Consider the following 20,205-nt stretch of genomic DNA (forward strand, 5'->3'; position numbering starts at 1 on the left):
AATCTACCCCAAATCTTCTGTTATCACTGTGTTTGTAAAAGGCTGCAGAGTATGCTAGCACTATATAACTGTTAATAATAACAAGTCTGGGTGGGTAAATCTACACAGACTAAATTAATGTGGCACCTGATTGAACAAAAACTGCAGCCTAATAAACCAAAAGCTACAGTACAGTTACTTAGTTACTGTTTTGTTAATATAATTGTAAATCAGTTCATCAGGACAACACTGAAGCATGGGTGGGCACTGCTGAGCTCTTTATTCAGCCATTTGCAGACTCCGGGTACATTGCACACTGCCCACACCCACTTCCCAGCATTCCCCATGGTCTTAGGGACCATCACTAAAGATTCAAGCTTAAACATATAAGGGAGTGTCTACAAACATTAAGCATATCTAATGCAATAACATCACAGTTACGTACTTTCATCAACACCGTTAATTTACAGGCATGCAGAGTAAATTCAAACTACAGAATAGTTCAAATACGACATACGTGAAAACAGGAACCATGAAAACATAATAACAGTCACATGGGTAGAAGGCAGAACAATACATGCGTGGATGCAATTAATAGAACAAATCACATGGTGTACAGAAACAATTCAGTGTACAGGGACATTGGGTAGAAGACCATGCCCATGAGAGCTTACATACCCCCCGGCACATGAATCGCGGATCACTTCTGTTTGGCACGTATGAGCTCCACAGCTGCCTCACTAAAGGCTTTTAAAGCCCTAGGCATGTCCTTAACATGACCCCTAGCATAGGCAAACCGAGGGGGAGGAGGCTTCCTAGTGCCCGGAAACCCCCCTTCAAGCCTGGGGGACTGTATAATTGAAGTGCCTGGACCCTGCCCCCGCCTTCACACGGCTCTGCTTGAAAAGAGAGAGCTGCGTGCACCTAACAGTAGTGCACGCAGCATTACCCATGTATATTATAGGGATAGGAAGAGTTGGAGAGCAGCCAAGCAGTGTCTACTATTATAGCCACGCCCCCATGCATGCTGGTCACGCCCACTGGTGGCGTGGTGTGGAAACCTCCCCTCTACAAGTCCTGCGTTTGCCCCTGCCTAGGGGTGATGACAGCCCCCCAACATGGGGCAACCACCACATTTTTGGCCGATGTACCCACTTTGTCCTCTCCGGACAAAATTAAATGTTGGGAGTTATGTGTAACTATATTTGTGCTGAATGCCCTCTCCCTAGGTTGCATAGAGGCGGGTCAGTGTTCTTGGGGTGTTGCTGGAGTTTTTATGTTTTTGTATAACTGTTTTATAGAACATTGCATTTGTAAAAAATGTTATGGTGATTTGCAGAGGGTTGTTAAAGCCACGCCCACTATAAATATATACTGGTGCTTTTAAAGCCACACCCACTTTTTACATCACTGGGAGGATATGCAAATTCTATTACAAATACTCCACACCTGAAAACAATCCTCCCTGACTGATTTTGTCCTGTTTTCTCTTTGCACTGGTTATATGTCGCTCTATAAATAGCAGCTTGAGCCAAAAAAAATATGTTTGAGGTGAAGGAAAAGAAAACAGTAAATAAGTTTCATGACTTTGTTCTCGACTCTTTGCTTCCACGGAATATAGACCTTGCAAACATAGATGTCTCTCTAACCTTGATATTGGTTCTAAATAATTACTATACATGTAAATAAAGCCATTTGCATTCCTTTGAAGTCTCCCTCATTCCAAGTCAGTCTCATTTCTGGAAAGGTAACTCACTTATATTTTAATCTGCATTTTCAAGGACTTCAGAGGTGTTTCATTACCTAGTTTATTGCATTAAAACAGGGTTTTTCTTTTTCCATCTGCAATTCCATATGTCAGACGTTATTTCAAGAATTATTCCCAGAATGCATATCTGCCAATCAGAGGCGGAACAAGTGAGCTGTGGGCCTTGGTGCAGGGAAGCGGGGAGGAGAGAACCGGGGCCCACAGCTCGCTAGTTCCCCGAACAGCGGGCCTTATTATCTCCATGGGCCCCAAAGTCCTGCACCGGGGCCCATGGTAGTGCCAATGGTAGTTCCGCTACTGCTGCCATTAGTTTCTTGCTAATGGAACTCTTTAGGCCACACCTCTTTTGGCCCAAACCAAGGCCTGACCCGCCTAATCACGCCTACTTTGAAAGAATACCCGCACTTATTAGTACACCACACCCCAGAAATGAAGTCCGACAGCAGGAAAGCAAATGTATCAGATTTTAAATGTGTTCAGGTTTACATGCAACAGTACCTCCGAGCTTTAGTTGAGGATTTGGGACAGTGAGGCGAGGGGTGCTTAATGCTTCTGCTAGGCAGCCCCCATGACTGCGTCAACCCTGCATTACAGCACACACCTGTGGCAAGTACGTGCGTCACCTGCTTAATATCATGAGTGGGACACACCTCCTAATACATACTTGCTTACTTTTTGCAATTGGGACCCTCTGGGAGATGCCAGATAGGGAGCATGGTAGGAGGGCATGCGGTCATTCAACATTTTTGCACCCATCCTGCCCGCTTCACTAGGAAGAGTTCAGGAGATCATAGGCCAACCGAGGGCGGGGGAGGGGGGGTTTCCTAGTGCCTGGAAACCCCCTCCAAGCCTGGGGCACTGTATAACTGAGGTGGCTGGACCCTGCTCCTGCTTCACACAGCTCTGCTTGAAAAGAGAGCGCTACATGCACCTAACAGTAGTGCACGCAGCATTGCCCATGTATATTATGGGGATAGGAAGAGTTGGAGAGCAGCCAAGCATTGTCTAATATTATAGCCACGCCCCCACGCCCCCACGCATGCTGGTCACGCCCACTGGCGGCGTGGTGTGGAAACCACCCTCTACAAGTCCTGCGTTTCCCCTGGAGATCTACCCGGAATTCAGAAGTCTCCCCAACATTCCGGCGGAGTTGGTAAGTATGGATTCCAATATGCAGAGTCATATTTGAAGCAAAGTTTAAAACACAGAGCCATGTCTAGTGCCAAGGGTAACATATAGAGCTGTGTCGGGGGACCAGACTAATTTGTAGAACCTTATCTGGTGCCAAGTGTAATATGTAGGACATTATATAGTGCCCAGATTAATATACAGAGCCATAGCAGGTGCTCGGCAGCGCAGTTCTACAGACCCTGAACCTCGCCATATCTACTGAACTTTTCCATATCAGCAGGTTACGGCTCATAGATCAGAAAAATAAAATATGACAAAGTACATACGTATTCTTAAAACTTTCCAGAAATATTTCTTTTGAGCTAGGTATTATAATGCATGGATCTGATAACATGCCTCAGCATAATGACCTTGACCTTGGCAATATAGTGAAGATTTGCATTAGCAGGCAATCTCCTCCTGTCAAGTCTCGTTCCGCCTAATATATACTGGACATTTGGTTGTATTTGCTAGTGGTGGTAATCTCAGTTTTGTGTTACTTGCATCTGTATATACACTGCCACTTGAAAGGTTTCTAATGAAAAGACAGTAGTCAATATTTGAGCTAGATTTAATTTAGATTTTAATTTCAGATGTATATTTTCCTTTTCTACAAGTGTATTTCACAGCATGCAAAGTAGGGGGTGACCTGTAAAACTTTGCAATTTGTGATAAAACGTTCAAGATTCTTGGTTGTAAAGATGATGAATTTGTCATTCATGATCCCTGCATAAAAGTACACTTGTGAGCTCATAATAATTTCGTAAAGATTTGTTAGTTCAATCAAAGCTTTACCTGATACATTGTATCGCAAAATGGGCACAATGGAGCTGTGTATACTGTCCGTGCTTCGCTCTGATTGCTCATTTTATAAATAAGCAATGTTAAATTGTGTCACCTACACAAGGTGGATGCAGCCATTTTATGGGCCGTACCAATATTCTTAAAAATGTAACACATCGATTCATGGGAATAAGGGACGATGCTATTCAGGCCATGAATTATCTGCCTCCCTTTCCCCGCTGCTTACCTTGTGCTTAGCGCAGCTGGGGTAGAATTCTCAGAATCTTGGGAATGTTGCTCTGTGACATCATAGCCAAGGATCACTAAATTGCTCTTACAAAAGCAAAAATAACTTTCGAGATGCGTCCAGCTTTGCATGGGCAAAATTTATGCCTAGTTTACGCCACGTCATCATCACCAGCATGTAAATTACACCCAACATTCAACTAACTCAGCATAGGGCAGCACGGTGGCTCAGTGGTTAGCACTTCTGCCTCACAGCACTGAAGTCATGAGTTCGATTCCCGACCATGGCCTTATCTGTGAGGAGTTTGTATGTTCTCCCCGTGTTTGCGTGGGTTTCTTCTGGATGCTCCGGTTTCCTCCCACACTCCAAAAACATACTGGTAGTTTAATTGGCTGCTATCAAAATTGACCCTAGTCTAGGTGTGTGTGTTAGGGAATTTAGACTGTACGCTCCAATGGGGCAGGGACTGATGTGAGTGAGTTCTCTGTACAGCGCTGCGGAATCAGTGGCGCTATATAAATAAATGGTCACGATGATGATGATGATGATAAGGTCCTGTTTGTTACACAGCAAAAAGCTTAGAAACGGCTGCTTGGGGAAATCGATACTGCTGTCCCTCGGAGGGTTAAATCTACAGCAATTCGTAACCATTACTTCCTTAGTGCTCAACATGAGGAAATAACAGAAAGATAATGCGGGACAGTAAACTGGATCTCAATTGAGCGCCAAATGGAAGAGGTGGTTTTGAATGGCTATTGAAGCCTATTATCACATTTGCAGTATAACAATTCCATAGTAGGCCATTATTCTGACTGGGCAATGCATTACCTGACACATAAAGGTTTGGCTTGATGTGCTAAAAGCTTAAGGTGCAGCCAAGAGCTTTTATCTTATGCAATACCAGACACAAAGTGATATATATCCTATCGTAGCCTCTACTTCCAGGTTCTCTGTTTACAACGCTGCTGTTCTATATATGCAAAATCCGGTAGAACATCTGGACCGGAGACAAACTGCGATGATAGATGATGCTGCTTTCTAAATTTATTTCATTATTTTATTTTATTTTTTTCTTAGCTCGCTGCCATTCAGGGGAATGATCTTTGCCAAATGGTCCTGGGAAAGCAACAAATTAAAAGGGATCATTTATATAATGTTGGGCAACAGTTCAGCAAATGCATCCTGGAAATTGGATCTTTATTTGCGGGTATATGAAGATCTTAAGACACCAAACAGGAAATAATTGCTGCCAGTCAGGTTCAAGACGTTCACTGTGCGTCTGTAATCTGGGGATTGGTTTGTGTCTCCTTGCAGAAAATAAATGGTAGAGACATATTTTACATTCAGGGAACATAGACACTGGTCTTTTAGAACGCATGTGAATGTTTAATTTACACGTGATATCATCATCATCATCATTTATTTATATAGCGCCACTAATTCTGCAGCGCTGTACAGAGAACTTACTCACATCAGTCCCTGCCCCATTGGAGCTTACAGTCTAAATTTCCTAACACACACACAGACTGAGAGAGAGAGACTAGGGTCAATTTGATAGCAGCCAATTAACCTACTAGTATATTTTTGGAGTGTGGGAGGAAACCGGAGCACCCGGAGGAAACCCACGCAAACACGTGGAGAACCTACAAACTCCACACAGATAAGGCCAAGGTCGTGAATTGAACTCATGACCCCAGAGCTGTGAGGCAGAAGTGCTAACCACTGAGCCACCGTGCTGATATGAGTATTTCTTGCTATTGCATAATTTCCAATTCATTAAAATGTACGGGATTGGAAGAAATAACATTCTGAAAAAGGCTACTATAGCGGAACTCAACACAGGTAAAAACACCGGTGGGTAGGGCCCCACTAGGAAAATGATTTCTAGTGTCACACCTACTTACAAACACATGTAACAGGCATTTATAAAATATCAGTGTGTGTGTACCCTTAGCCATATACAAAGCCGTTAATGATTGTACTGCACTATACATTATATTATTAATGGATCACTAACACCTAAAAATGTTCAGATATGAACTATAGAGGTAAAATAAGACTGATATTCCAGCTCTGTTATAAGGTGTTACCGCTCTACTCCACCACAAACAGCTGAAGCTCCTCCCATGAGGTCCTTATGGGATCTTATACAGGACAAAAAGCTGGTTCTGCAGGCATTTCAGTTACTTTACATTACTGCCCCTGATCCTCTGTGAATCTACCAATCCTATAAGTGCATGGGTTAGATAGGGAAGCCATCTGCCCCTCTCTCCCAAAAATGATCACAATAGTGTCAAACTATAATAAATGTCACAACTCCAAGCAGTGGAAAGAATCTGGCCACCGAATACCTTTTAACCTTAAGGGGAGGGGCATATCAGGCAACCAATTGTCAAAGTTCCTGTCCCCAATAGCCAAATTCCAATGCGTCACATACACCTTGCCCAACCAGCTGGCTACTTTGCACTTTGTCTGGGTGGCAACCATGTAATAACGTTCTCCATGAGACAGGAACACCTCTAGGACCGACACCCAAGTCAGTTTCCAGGGTTCCCAACAAGTACAGTCCCACCTTTTTCCAGGGACAACCAAAAAAAAAAACCCTATCCCTAATCAGAACACAGGCTGTGACTACCAACTTAAAATATAAATATCTGAACTCTTTTCATTTAATATATTCTTTCAAGGTTTTTTTCTATTAAATATTGCCATAAATATATCTTATTTAGAAACCATGTACAGTTGTACAATGCAAACATGTTAAGTCATTAAGGAGAGCAAAGCATAAAAAGGAGTAACTTTGCACCTGGGCAAAACCATGTTGCATTGGAGGGGGAGGTAAATTTAAAATGTGGGTACAGATTTATAGTTGGGGTAGGGCATGTCCTAGATCAACTCTAAATTTCAGTGTAACAATAAAGCTATCAAGTATTTGTGTGTTACATGAAAAAACATACAGTATTTAACTTACGTGCAAAATAATAAACTCATTCGTCCCCCTTGCATTGTAACATGGTTTGGCCCGGAGAACATTTACCCCATTTTTTTTTTGCCTTACTTTCCTTAATGACTCAGGCCCTCTACATCTATCTCCCTTTAGACTCCTTATATATGTGTATCTATCACTTCTAACCCATCAACTATTGAAAATAGCTTTTGCAAGACTCTCTATATTGACACAGGGGCGGACCTAGATGTAATTTTTTTTTTTTTTTTTTGGGGGGGGGGGGGGGTAATTTTGCATAATCACGCCCCTTCTTCATTCTGATTGGCTGGCCCCGGGTAACCCCGGACACCACCCGCGATTGGCTCCACCCCTCCACCCATTTTGATTGGCGTCTTGGATCCAAATTTAAAGGACTTGTGCTGCTAGGGGGGCGATTGCTCTGATCGCCCCTCCCCCCCCCAGATCCACCACTGGATTGACATCAGCTACATAATCTCCATTTTAACTGGTAGTTTCCATAACTGGATTACCACTTCTGAATACAACCAAAGCATAGATAATTACATGATAATGGAAAATGTTTCAAGTGCGTAATGTGAACCACTTAAGGTCCCAAAACATTAATTGTTGCTATCAAGAGGTTATACTTACATGACTCACGTCAGTTCAGTGACAGATTTTCACTAGAATATGGCACTGTGTGGTGAGCAACTTCTCAAGGGTTTTCTGATGTTGAAGTAGACGTCAACGCTGTTTGGCATTCTTTGCAGCATATCAAAACATTATTTAGGTTCAATTCCACTCTAAAATGATATCAGAAACCTTAAAGCGTGAGCCCGTTCCCTGCCTTTAGATGAACCTTTTTACTGTGATGTGCTCACTTTGCCTGCTGCTGAGTTTACAGACGCGAAGCCCCCCTGCCGGCTCCTGCTTTACCCTGTATAACTCTCCTCGTACCAGAATTAGATTGTGATCTCTTCAGGGCAAGGATGAATTGTTTGAATTATTCTGTTGTGAACAGAACTGCCTGTACAATTTTAATGAAATGCCTTTGATGTAATGAATCTCCGTGCCCCACTTTATTTGGCAGACGGTTTTTGGTGAGACATGATTTACATAAAGGGTTCTGAAAACTGCAGGCTCTGAAAGGTAACATCAAAAAGCATTTGGCCTTCATAGGAGGCATGGGAGCAGTGTAAATGTTAAGTTTTATGGCAAAATTAAGTACCAGAATACATTTAACTGCCTACATAACAGTATAATTACTTTCAACATTAGTTACTATTGGAATAGAATTATTGTATCAAGTTACTTTCCACAGAAAATACAGGACTGCAATAGATTTGTACATATAGCGGTAGTTTAGAATAGTTTTATTCTTGTGCAGTACATGGATTTTCCAGGGAAAACTTATACCTATATAATAAATACGTGCTCTCTGTACTGATTGCAATAATAAAATGATGTCATTTACAATAGATTTTGCAATTGAGGCTGCCAGAGAAAAAGCTTAGAGGCCAACTTCGCTTCTGTTAATATTAGGGAGTTATTTCCCTATTGCCACGTACGTAGTAAGCAAAAAATCACTTTCCAGGGTGGAAGTTTTTCGATTAAGATTTTTTTTTGTAATCTAAAAATTAACCTATCGGCAACATTACTGTAATAAATGAATCTTCTTCATGGTGAGCCTCATTGTGGTCGTGATTACACATACGGGGGGTATTCAATTGTCAGCGAGTTTTTTTTTGCTTTCCCTGTAGCATAAAAAAAAAATCTCCCGCGGGTTTTTGATGGTAATAGCGACCGTTTTGAGTTAACGCAGCAGGAAAACTAGTGCAATTCAACTGAAAAAGAGGCAACGCTGCCCCCACTCATTAAAAATTGCATTTGTGAGATTTTAGGGGAGTGAAGGGGAGTTTTAACGCGGTCATGTATAACACAAAAAAAAGGTTTTGCATACATTTCCATACATTAGATTGCATTACACATTGATAATGTGTACATTACAGCACTTTCTTTAGCATATTTTTTAATTGAACTCTTTTTTTACCATACAATCATCTATACCAGGGTTGTGGCCCAGCACGCCTGTAAATGTGGCCCATAAGGAGTTTTGGTTGTGGCAAGGGGGCAGCACTGTTAGGGGAAAAAAAAAATCCTGCAAAAAAAAGAAAAGAAAATACTTACCTTGCGGTCACGCGGTCCCGTCAGCTGGTACTCCGGCTCCCTCCCTTGTCTCCTCCTCCGTGCGGTGCTCGCAGTGAATGTCGGGCGTGATGTCATCACGCCCAACATCCATTGCGGAGCGCAGCATAGAGGAGTCACCCGCGCGAGAAGAACAATCAGCAGCACAGAATTGGAGAAAAGAAGAGAAGAGGACAGGAGAACAAGCCGATTAAAAGGTAAGTTAAGGGGGATTTTTTTTTATTATTTCAAGGGACGCTGACCAGTGAATAAAAGTCACCTGGTCCTGGAGCATCATGGACCTTATCTCCCTGCTACATACTTCTACTTGTAATACTAATAGGGCATTATATATTATTCTCTTTGGCCCATTATAAGTTGTTATCCCTTAACTAACATAGTGGTGTAATTAGCAAAACAGGTCACAATGATGTATATGTCAGGTACCGCAGGCCTGGTCAGGGCACCCTGATATACAATGCCTGGCTTAAATGCACTTTATTGATATTGCATCGAAACAATACAAAAAGTGATTATAGTATAATAACTAGAGAGGATTTTTTGAACAAGGCGATTGAAAGGTAAGTATAGGGGATTAGAAAAAAAAGTGTTTTATATATATATATATATATATATATATATATATATATATATATCACTTTGTTTCTCATATATATATGTTAACTATGTTTTCTATGGTTTTTTGGATGATCAGCTATCGTTATTGTTAGTGTATCTTATGTGCGGCCCAAACCAACTCGTCGTCTTCCAATGTGGCCCAGGGAAGCTAAAAGGTTGGACACCCCTGATCTATACCATGTCACAACACATTACTACATTTATATTTGTACCAAAAACATACATAAATATAATTAATTAGTGAATTTATTTTATTTATATTTTTTTAATGTTTATTTTATTTCATTATTTTTTCACAAGACAATCAACTTACACAAGTTAGGCATTAGTGATAAACATAAGTTTAACTTTTTTACACATTATTACGATTTCAAATACTTTTCAGAGGTTTTTTATTTTTAACACGCCCCAAAAAGGTGCGAGATAAAACAGCATATTTTCCTGTTTAACTCGTGGAGTTAAAAAACAATTGAATAGCTTTTAACGCCATAGACCTTCTACTGGAGCGCGAGAGGACCGTTTCATGAGAAAAAACTGAGCGTTAAAAATGTAATTGAATCGCGGGTAAAGTTAACCCGCTCGAAAATGATAAAAAAAAAGCATTAAAATTACTTAACGCGGTCAAAAAAAAACCCTCACTGACAATTGAATACCCCCCACAGACTAGTATATAACACAAGAGGAGTTTTATTGTGCAGATTTTCATATATACATAATGGGCCTATTCATTAAAGAGCGTAAATGCCGTTATGTTGCGTATGATCTGCATAATTACTCTGCGCATGCCCGGAAACTGGACCACACATCCTAGAACGCAACAACGTTCAATTAGTTTTCGAGTGCAAAGGACCCTTACTACAGTCTGCGATTTCAGGGGCGGAACGGGGAAGGGAATGTGTGTATCCACGTAGTCAATGTACAGTAAGGGCGTGCCAAGCTCGATCGCAAGCAGCAATGTTCGAATCAAGTTTTGGCCATCTCAGAGGTACGTGATTTTCAGTCGTATCACTTGCACCAGCTACAGTGCTAGTCTAAGTGCCGATTACTAGGGACGACGGCTGTGTATTCATGCTAGAACATGTGTTTGCAATCAGGAGCAACTGTAAAAATGTATTTTATTAATAGTAGACATCCTAATAAATGTATAGCATGGGGAAAAAACACAAAAATCCCTATTGTTTTGTCTTTAATGACTATGGGCCTGATACATTAAGAAAAGTTAAGCAAAAAATTGAGTACGTTTTCTTACTCAAGTTTTCCGGACAAAACCATGTTGCAATGTAAGGGGTGCAAATTAATTTATTATTATGCACGTATGGAAAATAGCATCTGCTTTTCCATGTAGCACACAAATAGTTGATAGCTTTATTTGTACACTGAAATATAAAGTTGATCTAGGACATTCCCTACCCCAAATATAAATCTGCCATCACATTTTAAATTTACCTCCCCCTCCAATGCAACATGGATTTGCCTTACTTACGTTTGCTTAACTTACCTTAAAGAATCAGGCCCTATATTATTAACAGGTGACATTAATTGAATAATTTTTATGACTTGATATTCCACATATGTATTGGATGTATCCTGCAGTGCCTGTTATAGCTAACCTAGACCCATATGCCCCATCATCACCAGCCCCCCCTGTTCAATACAGACGTGTATATACCTTGACGCTATAATTCTATTCCAATAGTAACTAGTGGTTAGCACTTCTGCCTCACAGCGCTGGGGTCATGAGTTCGATTCCCGACCATGGCCTTATCTGTGAGGAGTTTGTATGTTCTCCCCGTGTTTGCGTGGGTTTCCTCCAGCTGCTGCAGTTTCCTCCCACACTACAAAAACATATTGGTAGGTTAATTGGCTGCTATCAAATTGACCTTAGTCTCTCTCTTTCTGTGTGTGTACGTTAGGGAATTAGTACTGTAAGCTCCAATGGGGCAGAGACTGATGTGAGTGAGTTCTATGTACAGCGCTGTGGAATTACTGGCGCTATATAAATAGCTGATGATGATGATGATAATCTTGAAAGTAATTATACTGTGATGTACACATGCAGTAGTACTGGGCAATTTTACATATGTAAAGAACAGAAACCGATACTGAGAATTACACATCTCCCACTGTCTTCATAAACTAGCATATTCAATTCCCCGCTCCGACCACTGTATACATACAAAACAACAGATACTGAGAGTTACATCTAGTACGAAGTGGGCATAAGGATTTCCACAAGCAGCTCACTTGGTCCTTAACAGAGTCACATGCAGCCCTCCTCACCCGAACAATTTCTACACTTTGTTCTTCTTACTAGCAGTTCTGATATCACAGGTTAAAAAGATGGGTGGTCCATGATTAGATAATGATACACTAAGTTAACCTATATCAGTGTTTGCTAACCTGTGGCACTCCAGGTGTTGTGGAACTACAAGTCCCAGCATGCTTTGCCAATATACAGCAGCCTATTGCTGGAAGGGTATGCTGGGACTTGTAGTTTCACAACACCTGGAATGCCACAGGTATGCCAACACTGCTAGTTCTGTGATCTCACAATGATGGTCCCTGCACAGGTAATCTGTGGCCCCTTGTAGGTCTAACGGCCACTTGTGAGGCTCCTGAAACACGTTACATTGCCCACCACTAATTTAGCATATAGATAAAAGAGAAGTGGTATAGTACAACTGAACAATATTAAAAACAGGCATAAATCTGTAGAAAAATGATGATAGATTGAGTTCGAAACTATGCTGCCATTACATGTGATTAAGTATGACTTTCATGCTATGCAGAATTATACTATGCATTCAGGATTTTCTCTAATTATTTCCAATTCAAAGCTTCAGTTTAACTTGCACTGTGCTTGAGAATAGGTTTAGCCAAGGTTAGAGCCCTGTTCAATATATATACAATATTGTCAGATTTACTTTATCCAATTAAAGCATTTCAGTGTGACTGATGCTATAAATACAGAGTTAAAGCTGCTTTTAAAAATAATATAATTATAACCAATGCCTGGCCTACTATAGAAAGGGGACAATAATATAATGCTGCTATGTTTAAATATTTTATAAATATGAATGTGATTACAGGCAAGAAATTGACAATATTTATGTATACTTGTAAAACAGCAGCTTGTTTCATAAAACAGACAAATAATTGATGTCAGGATTGCATACATGACTAGGCAGGAACAAGATTCACACTTGTGTGCACTACGTTAACTTTTACATGGAACCAGAAAATTGTGTCTTTCAAGTGTGACACTGTTCTGCATTGCTAGTCATCTTGATGTCGGTGGTGTCTTATTTAGCAGATGAAGGTTATAAATATGTTTAAGTCAGTCATTCAAAATTCTTATGTTCCAAATATTTTAGATATCATATTAAAAGTTGTTTTTTTTTGCAGATTTTTTCTTTTATCATAGAAAGCTGGTTTTTACTGTAGGCTTCAAAGCTGTGAGGTTTTTTATATGCAGTTTTTACATGACAGCATTGAAATAGCGTGACAGGAACCACAAACTAAGTGGATATTAAATATTCGTCAGAATATGTCCTGTTATCTACTTAATTTCACATGTGCTCAGTGAGTCCTTAAGCATAATTTCTGTACATATTCAGGAAAGGTTTAGACAAACGGGTTCCCAGCCGCCAGGTATTAGTGCAATAGTATACGTCAGCTTGTAGATACTTAAGTAGTTGTGGCATGCTTTGCCCATTGGGCAAATATTTAAATGGAGGTGTGACTCTATGTTACAGTGGGAGTGGCTTGCAAATAATTACAGAAATAGGTGCAGACACGTAAGGCTTATAATGCAGACTGGTGCCATTGTGATTTGTACTGTGTCTACATTTAATGCCTTAGCATAATAAAGTTTAAAACTGAACTAGGTACTACGGGTACAGTAGTAGGTTCTAGCAACCTGTCCGTTTACTGGATGATAACCAGGGCTGCGAAGAGGATTTTCAGGACCAGGTACCGCAACCTCTAGGGGCACCTTAGACAGCCGCTTAAGGGGGTGTGGCTACATCAGGTTGGTGGCTCCTCCCACTACACAGGTAAGCCAAAGCCCTGGTACTTTATACCTGCTCCCCTCCACTCTCAGCGAATCTGATGGTAACCAAACTGAATCTGTTTCTCCTGTAGCAGGAGCTCTAAGAAAGTGAAACAGCTTTGTGTGATTATTATGCAATGAAAGTGGTGCTTACACAGCCTGCTCGGTGGTAAAAAGTCCTAGGGGTATATTAACTAAACTGCGGGTTTGAAAAAGTGGAGATGTTGCCTGTAGCAGCCAATCAGATTCTAGTTATCATTTATTTAGTAAATTCTACAAAATGACAGCTAGAATCTGATTGGTTGCTGTAGGCAACATCTCCACTTTTTCAAACCCGCAGTTTAGTACATATACACCCAAGTGCTGTGACTGTTTTGTGGAGTCCCAGATGCGGTTCAGCTGTCTGTCCATGTAGTGACTGAATATGAAGAACAGACAACCCTCATATTATTCATTACCACACGGGGCACAATGCATAGTTGAAATAGACTACAAGATGTTTAGGTAGAAGAATTTGCATTTCTCAACACAAAATGTTAGTTCATAGAAACCTGGTCACTATGACATGAAACAGGTAAAAGTTGTGATTCACTATAAAATACATCCATATATTTAAACTGATGGTGGCAATGTGACAGAAAGTGAGCTAAGGGCCCAGCCTCTCCCAATGACATCACAGGGACTCTCAGGATAGCCTGAAGACACCAGAAAGCTAACCAAGTGTTACATCTGCATCTTCTACACTGTTTGATGCCCTGGAACATGAACTTAAGGAAAATGTGCCCAGGACTTGCCTTTCATACCATTCAGTATTTTATGTATTATTTCCTGGGACACACACCGTTGGGACAATCCAGGAGGCCTGGCGCCTTATGAACTGTTTTAAGGACGCTATGTGGCTTGCCAGGAATCGCCTCATCTTGAAGCGGGAGAAGATGAGCATCCAGTACTGTCGCAGGCTTAACCACAGCCTACTAAGAGACTATAACACCCTTGACAGTCCTGAGGAAGAAGAAGACGATGATTGATTGTTATTGATTGTTGTCTCCCTCTTCCCCTTCTCCCCACTGTGTCTATATTATCAATAAAATCTTTGGTTTGTGCTTCCCCTCCCTTACCCCCTCCAACCCATTCCCCTATCAGAGCTTGAAGTATTAATGAATGTAATGTCTATTTATGCACCCTTCCCTTTGTGTCTGTCCTCAATAAAAAACTTTTTGGTCGTGACTCCCCCACCCTACCCCTCTCACCTACCTCCTCCTCACATCCAATGTTTCTTGTTGTAATGTGATATTGGTTAAAGTTTAAATGGTTAGTGCAGTACTTGATGTATAGTGTAGGATGTTATATCTTGTACTTTATGCCTTGCATTGTACTAAAATGTATGTATGATTATGTTTTATGGTGTACTGTGTACACTTGAATGAAACGTATCGTATGTGTTTTTTGTACTTTATGCAAAATAAAGCTACTTTTTCAATAAAAAAAAATCTGTATCTTCTACAGGACCATATACTATATATATATATGCTAATGGTTTATTGAGATTATTATTATTATTTATTATTAATTTTTATTTATAGGGCGCCACAAAGTATCCGTAGCGCCGTACAAGGACAAACAATGGCACAGTACAAGGTGAAACAGCACAGTACAAGTAACAGTAAGCACTATAACTCTGGGGGCTCAGGAGATTGGTTCCAGGTGGCTTTGTAAGGCTATCAGCAGCACACTCTGGTGGCCTGCTGCTAGCTTGCTTAGGCACTGGTTTCTGTTTTGTTGGGTTGCAGATCCTGCTTGTTCATTGACCATTCTTGTCTGCTACCTGCACTGACCTTAGCCTGTTTATCGCTTGTCTACTGCCTGCTCTGACCACGGCTTGTGAGACTATTCTGTTTGCATACTACTATGTTATATTGTACCTGACTATTCTACCTTTTGTATTCAGCTATTCTTTGTCATCTGATATATGCTCTGTCTTGAATCAGAGTACTAGTCTTCAGTATATCTTTTGTATGCTTCAATTTATAAATATAAACCTATACTATTGCCCTAAGACCTGGGGGCAACTGAGTACCAGTGAGTATATATAGGCTCTACAGAAAACAGGGACTGCTATAGGTGAATCCCAGACCTTCGGTTTTATAGGTTTATTAAAGAACCAGTGGTTGAAAACTATTTGAACCATCTTCTGTAATTTCTGAATCGTCAGAAGGATGGATATAATGTTGTATGAGCAGGTCTCAAATACCTAAGCACAGGAAGGTACTTGGCAAGGATATAACGTCTATGCTATGGAGCCCAGCAGCACAGGGTACCCAGAAAATACTATATGGGATCTGCCAGCATTGCATTTTGTTGCATCAAGGCAACATTGCCCAAAAAAAATTTAGGTAAACCTATATATAGTTTAAGTAACCATGCAATGCTGCTGTAAATGCAGCTAGTGTTGCAGTGTTTGGCATTATTTTGGAATTGATCAGTGTTGGGTTTGATTTTATGATTTTGAGGATTTGAGGGCTCATTAACAACTATTAGTGCTTAGTTGTATCTAATTATTCTTCTGGTAAAGGGGATTATAGAAGCATTTGTATTTACAGCATATATAAAGCACTGCTGTCCCATGGGTGGTAAGGTGATAGGTAAAGGCATAGAAAGGGACCGGGAATCTCTGTAATGCAGGACATGGACAATAAGACAGAAGCTTTGGAGAGGTACAATAAGAAAATTGCAGAACAAACAAAGGCAAAATGCAAAACATTCAAGAAGCATAAATGCAAATAATACTTTAAATAATAGGTGGGATACAGAACAAACATAAAGCGTAGTATATTACATGCATGAGGACAGTGAGCTGGTGGCTTAGAGGAAGGGAAAGGACCCTGCTCTAGAGAGTCTACAATCTAACTGGGATTATAACAAACTCTCAAGTATTCCTCCAAATAAACAAAATGATTTTATGGAGATACATATTTTGATTGTTTTGTATACAAAACATTAATAAACCAGTTTACAAATATCTCAATAAAAAGGCATAATATTGTGGAACATGATACAAAACAAACTAATTTACAAATATCTCAATAAAATTAATAATATTGTGGAACATATGTGCTATTTAGCTGCATCCATATGCACAGATTTACATTTTCCTTTTGAGACCATGGTCAGAACAGCAGCAGTCCCAGAAATAAGTCAGCATTTATGATTCTATGCAAATGTTTAGACCAGCGGTTCCCAAAGTGTGCGCCGCGGCGCTGTCACAGGGGTGCTGTGGACCAACCATAGATAAAAAAAAAAAAAAAAGAACACAAAAACTTACCAATCCGCGCGGCGCTGGGACCCAGCGTCCTCCTCACTCACGCAGCTTGTACAAGCTGCGTGAGAGAGGAGGATGCTGGGTCCCGGCGTTACGCGGATTGGTAAGTTTTTGTGTTCTTTTTTTTTTATCTATGGCTGGCGCACTGCAGAGGGGGCTGAGTGAGAGGAATTGTGACAGCGTGGCAGGGGAGGGGGAAAGCGGGGCAGAGGAGGGGGTCAGCGTGAGAGAGGGCAGAGGGACTGGGGGCAGCGTGAGAGAGGGCAGAGTGTCTGGATGCAGAGGGGGCAGAGTGTCTGGATGCAGAAGGGACAGAGTGTCTGGATGCAGAGGGGGCATTTTTGCATACAACTAATTAAGTATTTCTGTCCTGACCTAAATACTTATTACAATTTTTTGACCCAACTACTTCTAAAACAGGACTGCTCACTAACTATTTTTGAGGGTTGCCTTGAAAAATTTATGGAGACTCTAAGGGTGCCGCGAACTGCAAAAGTTTGGGAACCACTGGTTTAGACTGTGAGCTCCTTTCAGAAATTCCTATTGTGCCTCCACAATGTATAAATGGTAAAAGCAAATAACTGGTATAAATCATGTAAGCTGTGCCTACCACATAGATGGGAGATGCTGATGCTTTAATACCCTATAATAATAATAATAATCATCATGCATGGCATACATTATCCACAAGTTTCCTTTCAGTGGTGTGTAGGTCTCCCTATGGGTAAGTATTACATCTGGGTGATTGTGGCGTCTGGCTGTGATAAGAGCCCATGTTGTGCTATATTTTGCATTATGATGTTGATCTCCAGCAGCACCGTGGTTTCTAAGGCTACAGAGACGCCGCTGCTGGAGGCACCGAGCTCTCCTGCGTGCTGTCAGTGACACCCACGTGACCGGCCGGGAGTGTAGCCCTCCCCCGGGTGACTGAGAGTACGTAGAGCCCCGGAGCGCGCCCACCCTGTCAGGGGCAGCGGGGACACCCCGACCTCGCAGCGCTTCACGTGTGACAGCACTAAGAGAGGGCGCGGCCATGACGCATCACCAACCCCGAAAGGAGCCGTCCCGCGCCGCCGTTGGTCGACTGTCTCCCTCAAGCCCCGCCTCGACACGCCCACTCTCTGCACTCGTCCAATGACAAGCGCTTCGCTGGCTCTCCTCTAACGCTATTGGTGGCAGCGCGCCAGCTCTCTCACCCGCCGACCAATCACAATGTTTGTTTAGGGGTTGAACAGGCGTCCCCAGCGCTGGGCCAATCACGCGTCTCCCATGAGGGCGTGGCGTTGAGGGCACTATAGCGAGGGCGAGCCGACGACAGGGGGGCCGCCCCGCCTCCGAACTGACAGGTGAGGCCGGCGATTGGAGGCAGAAGACGTCCGTCAAACCCCAACCGGCGTGTCAAGGTGGAGGAAGGGGGGCGCGGCCAGGGATTACCTCCCCTTCTTCTCTCAGCCCCGCCCTGCCTCGAGAGCGCGCCTCCCCTTCCCTCCGCCCCCACCGTGCCGCCCGCCCGCCTCAGCCAAAGCACCAGGCGCGCGCGCTCTCTGCTTTACCGGGCGCGAGGAGAGCGAGGGAGAGGATGTGGCGCGCGGAGGGGAAATGGCTGCCGAGAACAAGCCGGAAGGTAAAGAGCGCGGGACGCTTCCAAAGCCCAGGCTCTGCCCCTCCGAGGCCGGGGCTGGCCGGGGTGTGTGCGTGGTGTGCTGTGTGCATGGTGGAGGAGAGGCAGCCGGGAGGGGGGGGAAGACAGTGAGGGGAGAGAGGCGGTTGGGGAGGAGAAGGGGAGGAGGGCTGTGAGGAGGCAGGCGGAGGAGTGGGCACACTTTACTGACACCGCTCCCCTCACTTGGACACATTGAGGCGAGGAGCTTGTGGGGGGGGAGCTGCTGCTGCTGTCACCCCCTGTACTGGAGACACTCCACTCATCACCGTGGACCAGCAGCCGAGGGGGTTGGTGGGCATCATCCCGGGCACTGGAGGGGGTGACAGATAACACAACGAGTCACAGCAGGGTGTCCAGGTCCAAGCATCGTCTTCTGTTGGGGTGTCCAGTGCCAGCCCCCCCCCTCTCTGTCCTGTACCCCCCCTCACATACCTACCCCCCTTGGTGGGCTCTTCTACAAGGGAGGGGGCCCTGGCATGTTGTCTTGGCTTCTACATAGAAGCATCCCGGGGTGTATCTAGTACTGGGAGACCAGCATCACCTCGTCATGTCCATGAATAACCTCGTGGAAGGACCTTTAAACAACCAGAGCCGGCGCCAGACAACTGGAAAGTATGGTAAATGGTGAAGCCTGGAGACTAAACCGAGGGATGAGTGTTTTCCATTCAATTGGGAGGCATCCCCCCCCTCCCCCATTTCTTTATTATTATTATTTTGTTTTTTGTTTCTTTTGGGTGCTCTGCTAAATCCATGCTAGCTCATGTCTGGTAGGAGCATGTGCTAGAGAGCTCCCATAGTTAGGGGCATCAGTGTCAGCATCCTTACATCAGGCTTAGCAGTCTCAGATATACACCAAACTTTCCACAAAATGAGCATCATGAAGTTTACTACACTGCAAACAGCAGCACATGGCATATACATCTACAGACAACCACAGCAAAGTGATTTATGGTGGAATATTTCTCTACTCCATAAGCATGTATATACGTGTGTGTGGTTTGTTTGTGTTTTTTGCTATATACAATTTTACTTGGGGTTGGAGTAAGCATAACACTTGCCTTATGTAATGTTTGTTGGCTAATAAAAATAAACAAGGTTAAGGATCTTTAGCTGTATACGTATTTTCCTTATTTATGGTAAAGTGGTTAAGCATAAGTTAGAAAATACATATTTACAAAATCTGTTCTTAAATATAGTGTTTTTAATTCATTTTCTTAATGTGGTTGATTACTGATGTCACTTTACTGTCCTAATATTTATTTTTATTACACATTTATGTAGTTTGTTTCAGCATGTATTAATTGTGGCATCTTTTAACAGTTTGTGGTGACATTAGCGTGCACCTCTTAATGTATAACATTTTAAAATTGCACTTGGTGTTGGTGTATTATGAAAAAACAAACAGAAAACAGATAATTTGATAAGATTAGAGTAACACTTAATATATTTCAAATC

At 42.2% G+C, this 20,205-nt stretch overlaps 1 protein-coding gene across 4 annotated transcripts in view; it reads left to right on the forward strand.

Moving 5' to 3' along the window:
- Nucleotides 1–18,405: 18,405 nt before the first annotated feature.
- The window catches only part of CAMTA1 (calmodulin binding transcription activator 1), a 1,141,371-nt gene continuing 1,139,571 nt past the window's right edge, over nt 18,406–20,205 (forward strand). For 3 of the 4 annotated variants that reach the window (XM_075190126.1, XM_075190127.1, XM_075190129.1), the window contains exon 1: nt 18,878–19,367. In XM_075190126.1, the coding sequence (XP_075046227.1) occupies nt 19,298–19,367 (70 nt within the window). In that variant the 5' untranslated portion in view covers nt 18,878–19,297. Of the gene's footprint in view, nt 18,712–18,877; nt 19,368–20,205 lie in introns of those variants that run through there. The other variant, XM_075190128.1, reaches the window with a different exon arrangement.

The sequence above is a fragment of the Mixophyes fleayi genome, chromosome 11, assembly GCF_038048845.1.
Source record: "Mixophyes fleayi isolate aMixFle1 chromosome 11, aMixFle1.hap1, whole genome shotgun sequence".
NCBI classification, from domain to species: Eukaryota; Metazoa; Chordata; class Amphibia; order Anura; family Limnodynastidae; genus Mixophyes; species Mixophyes fleayi.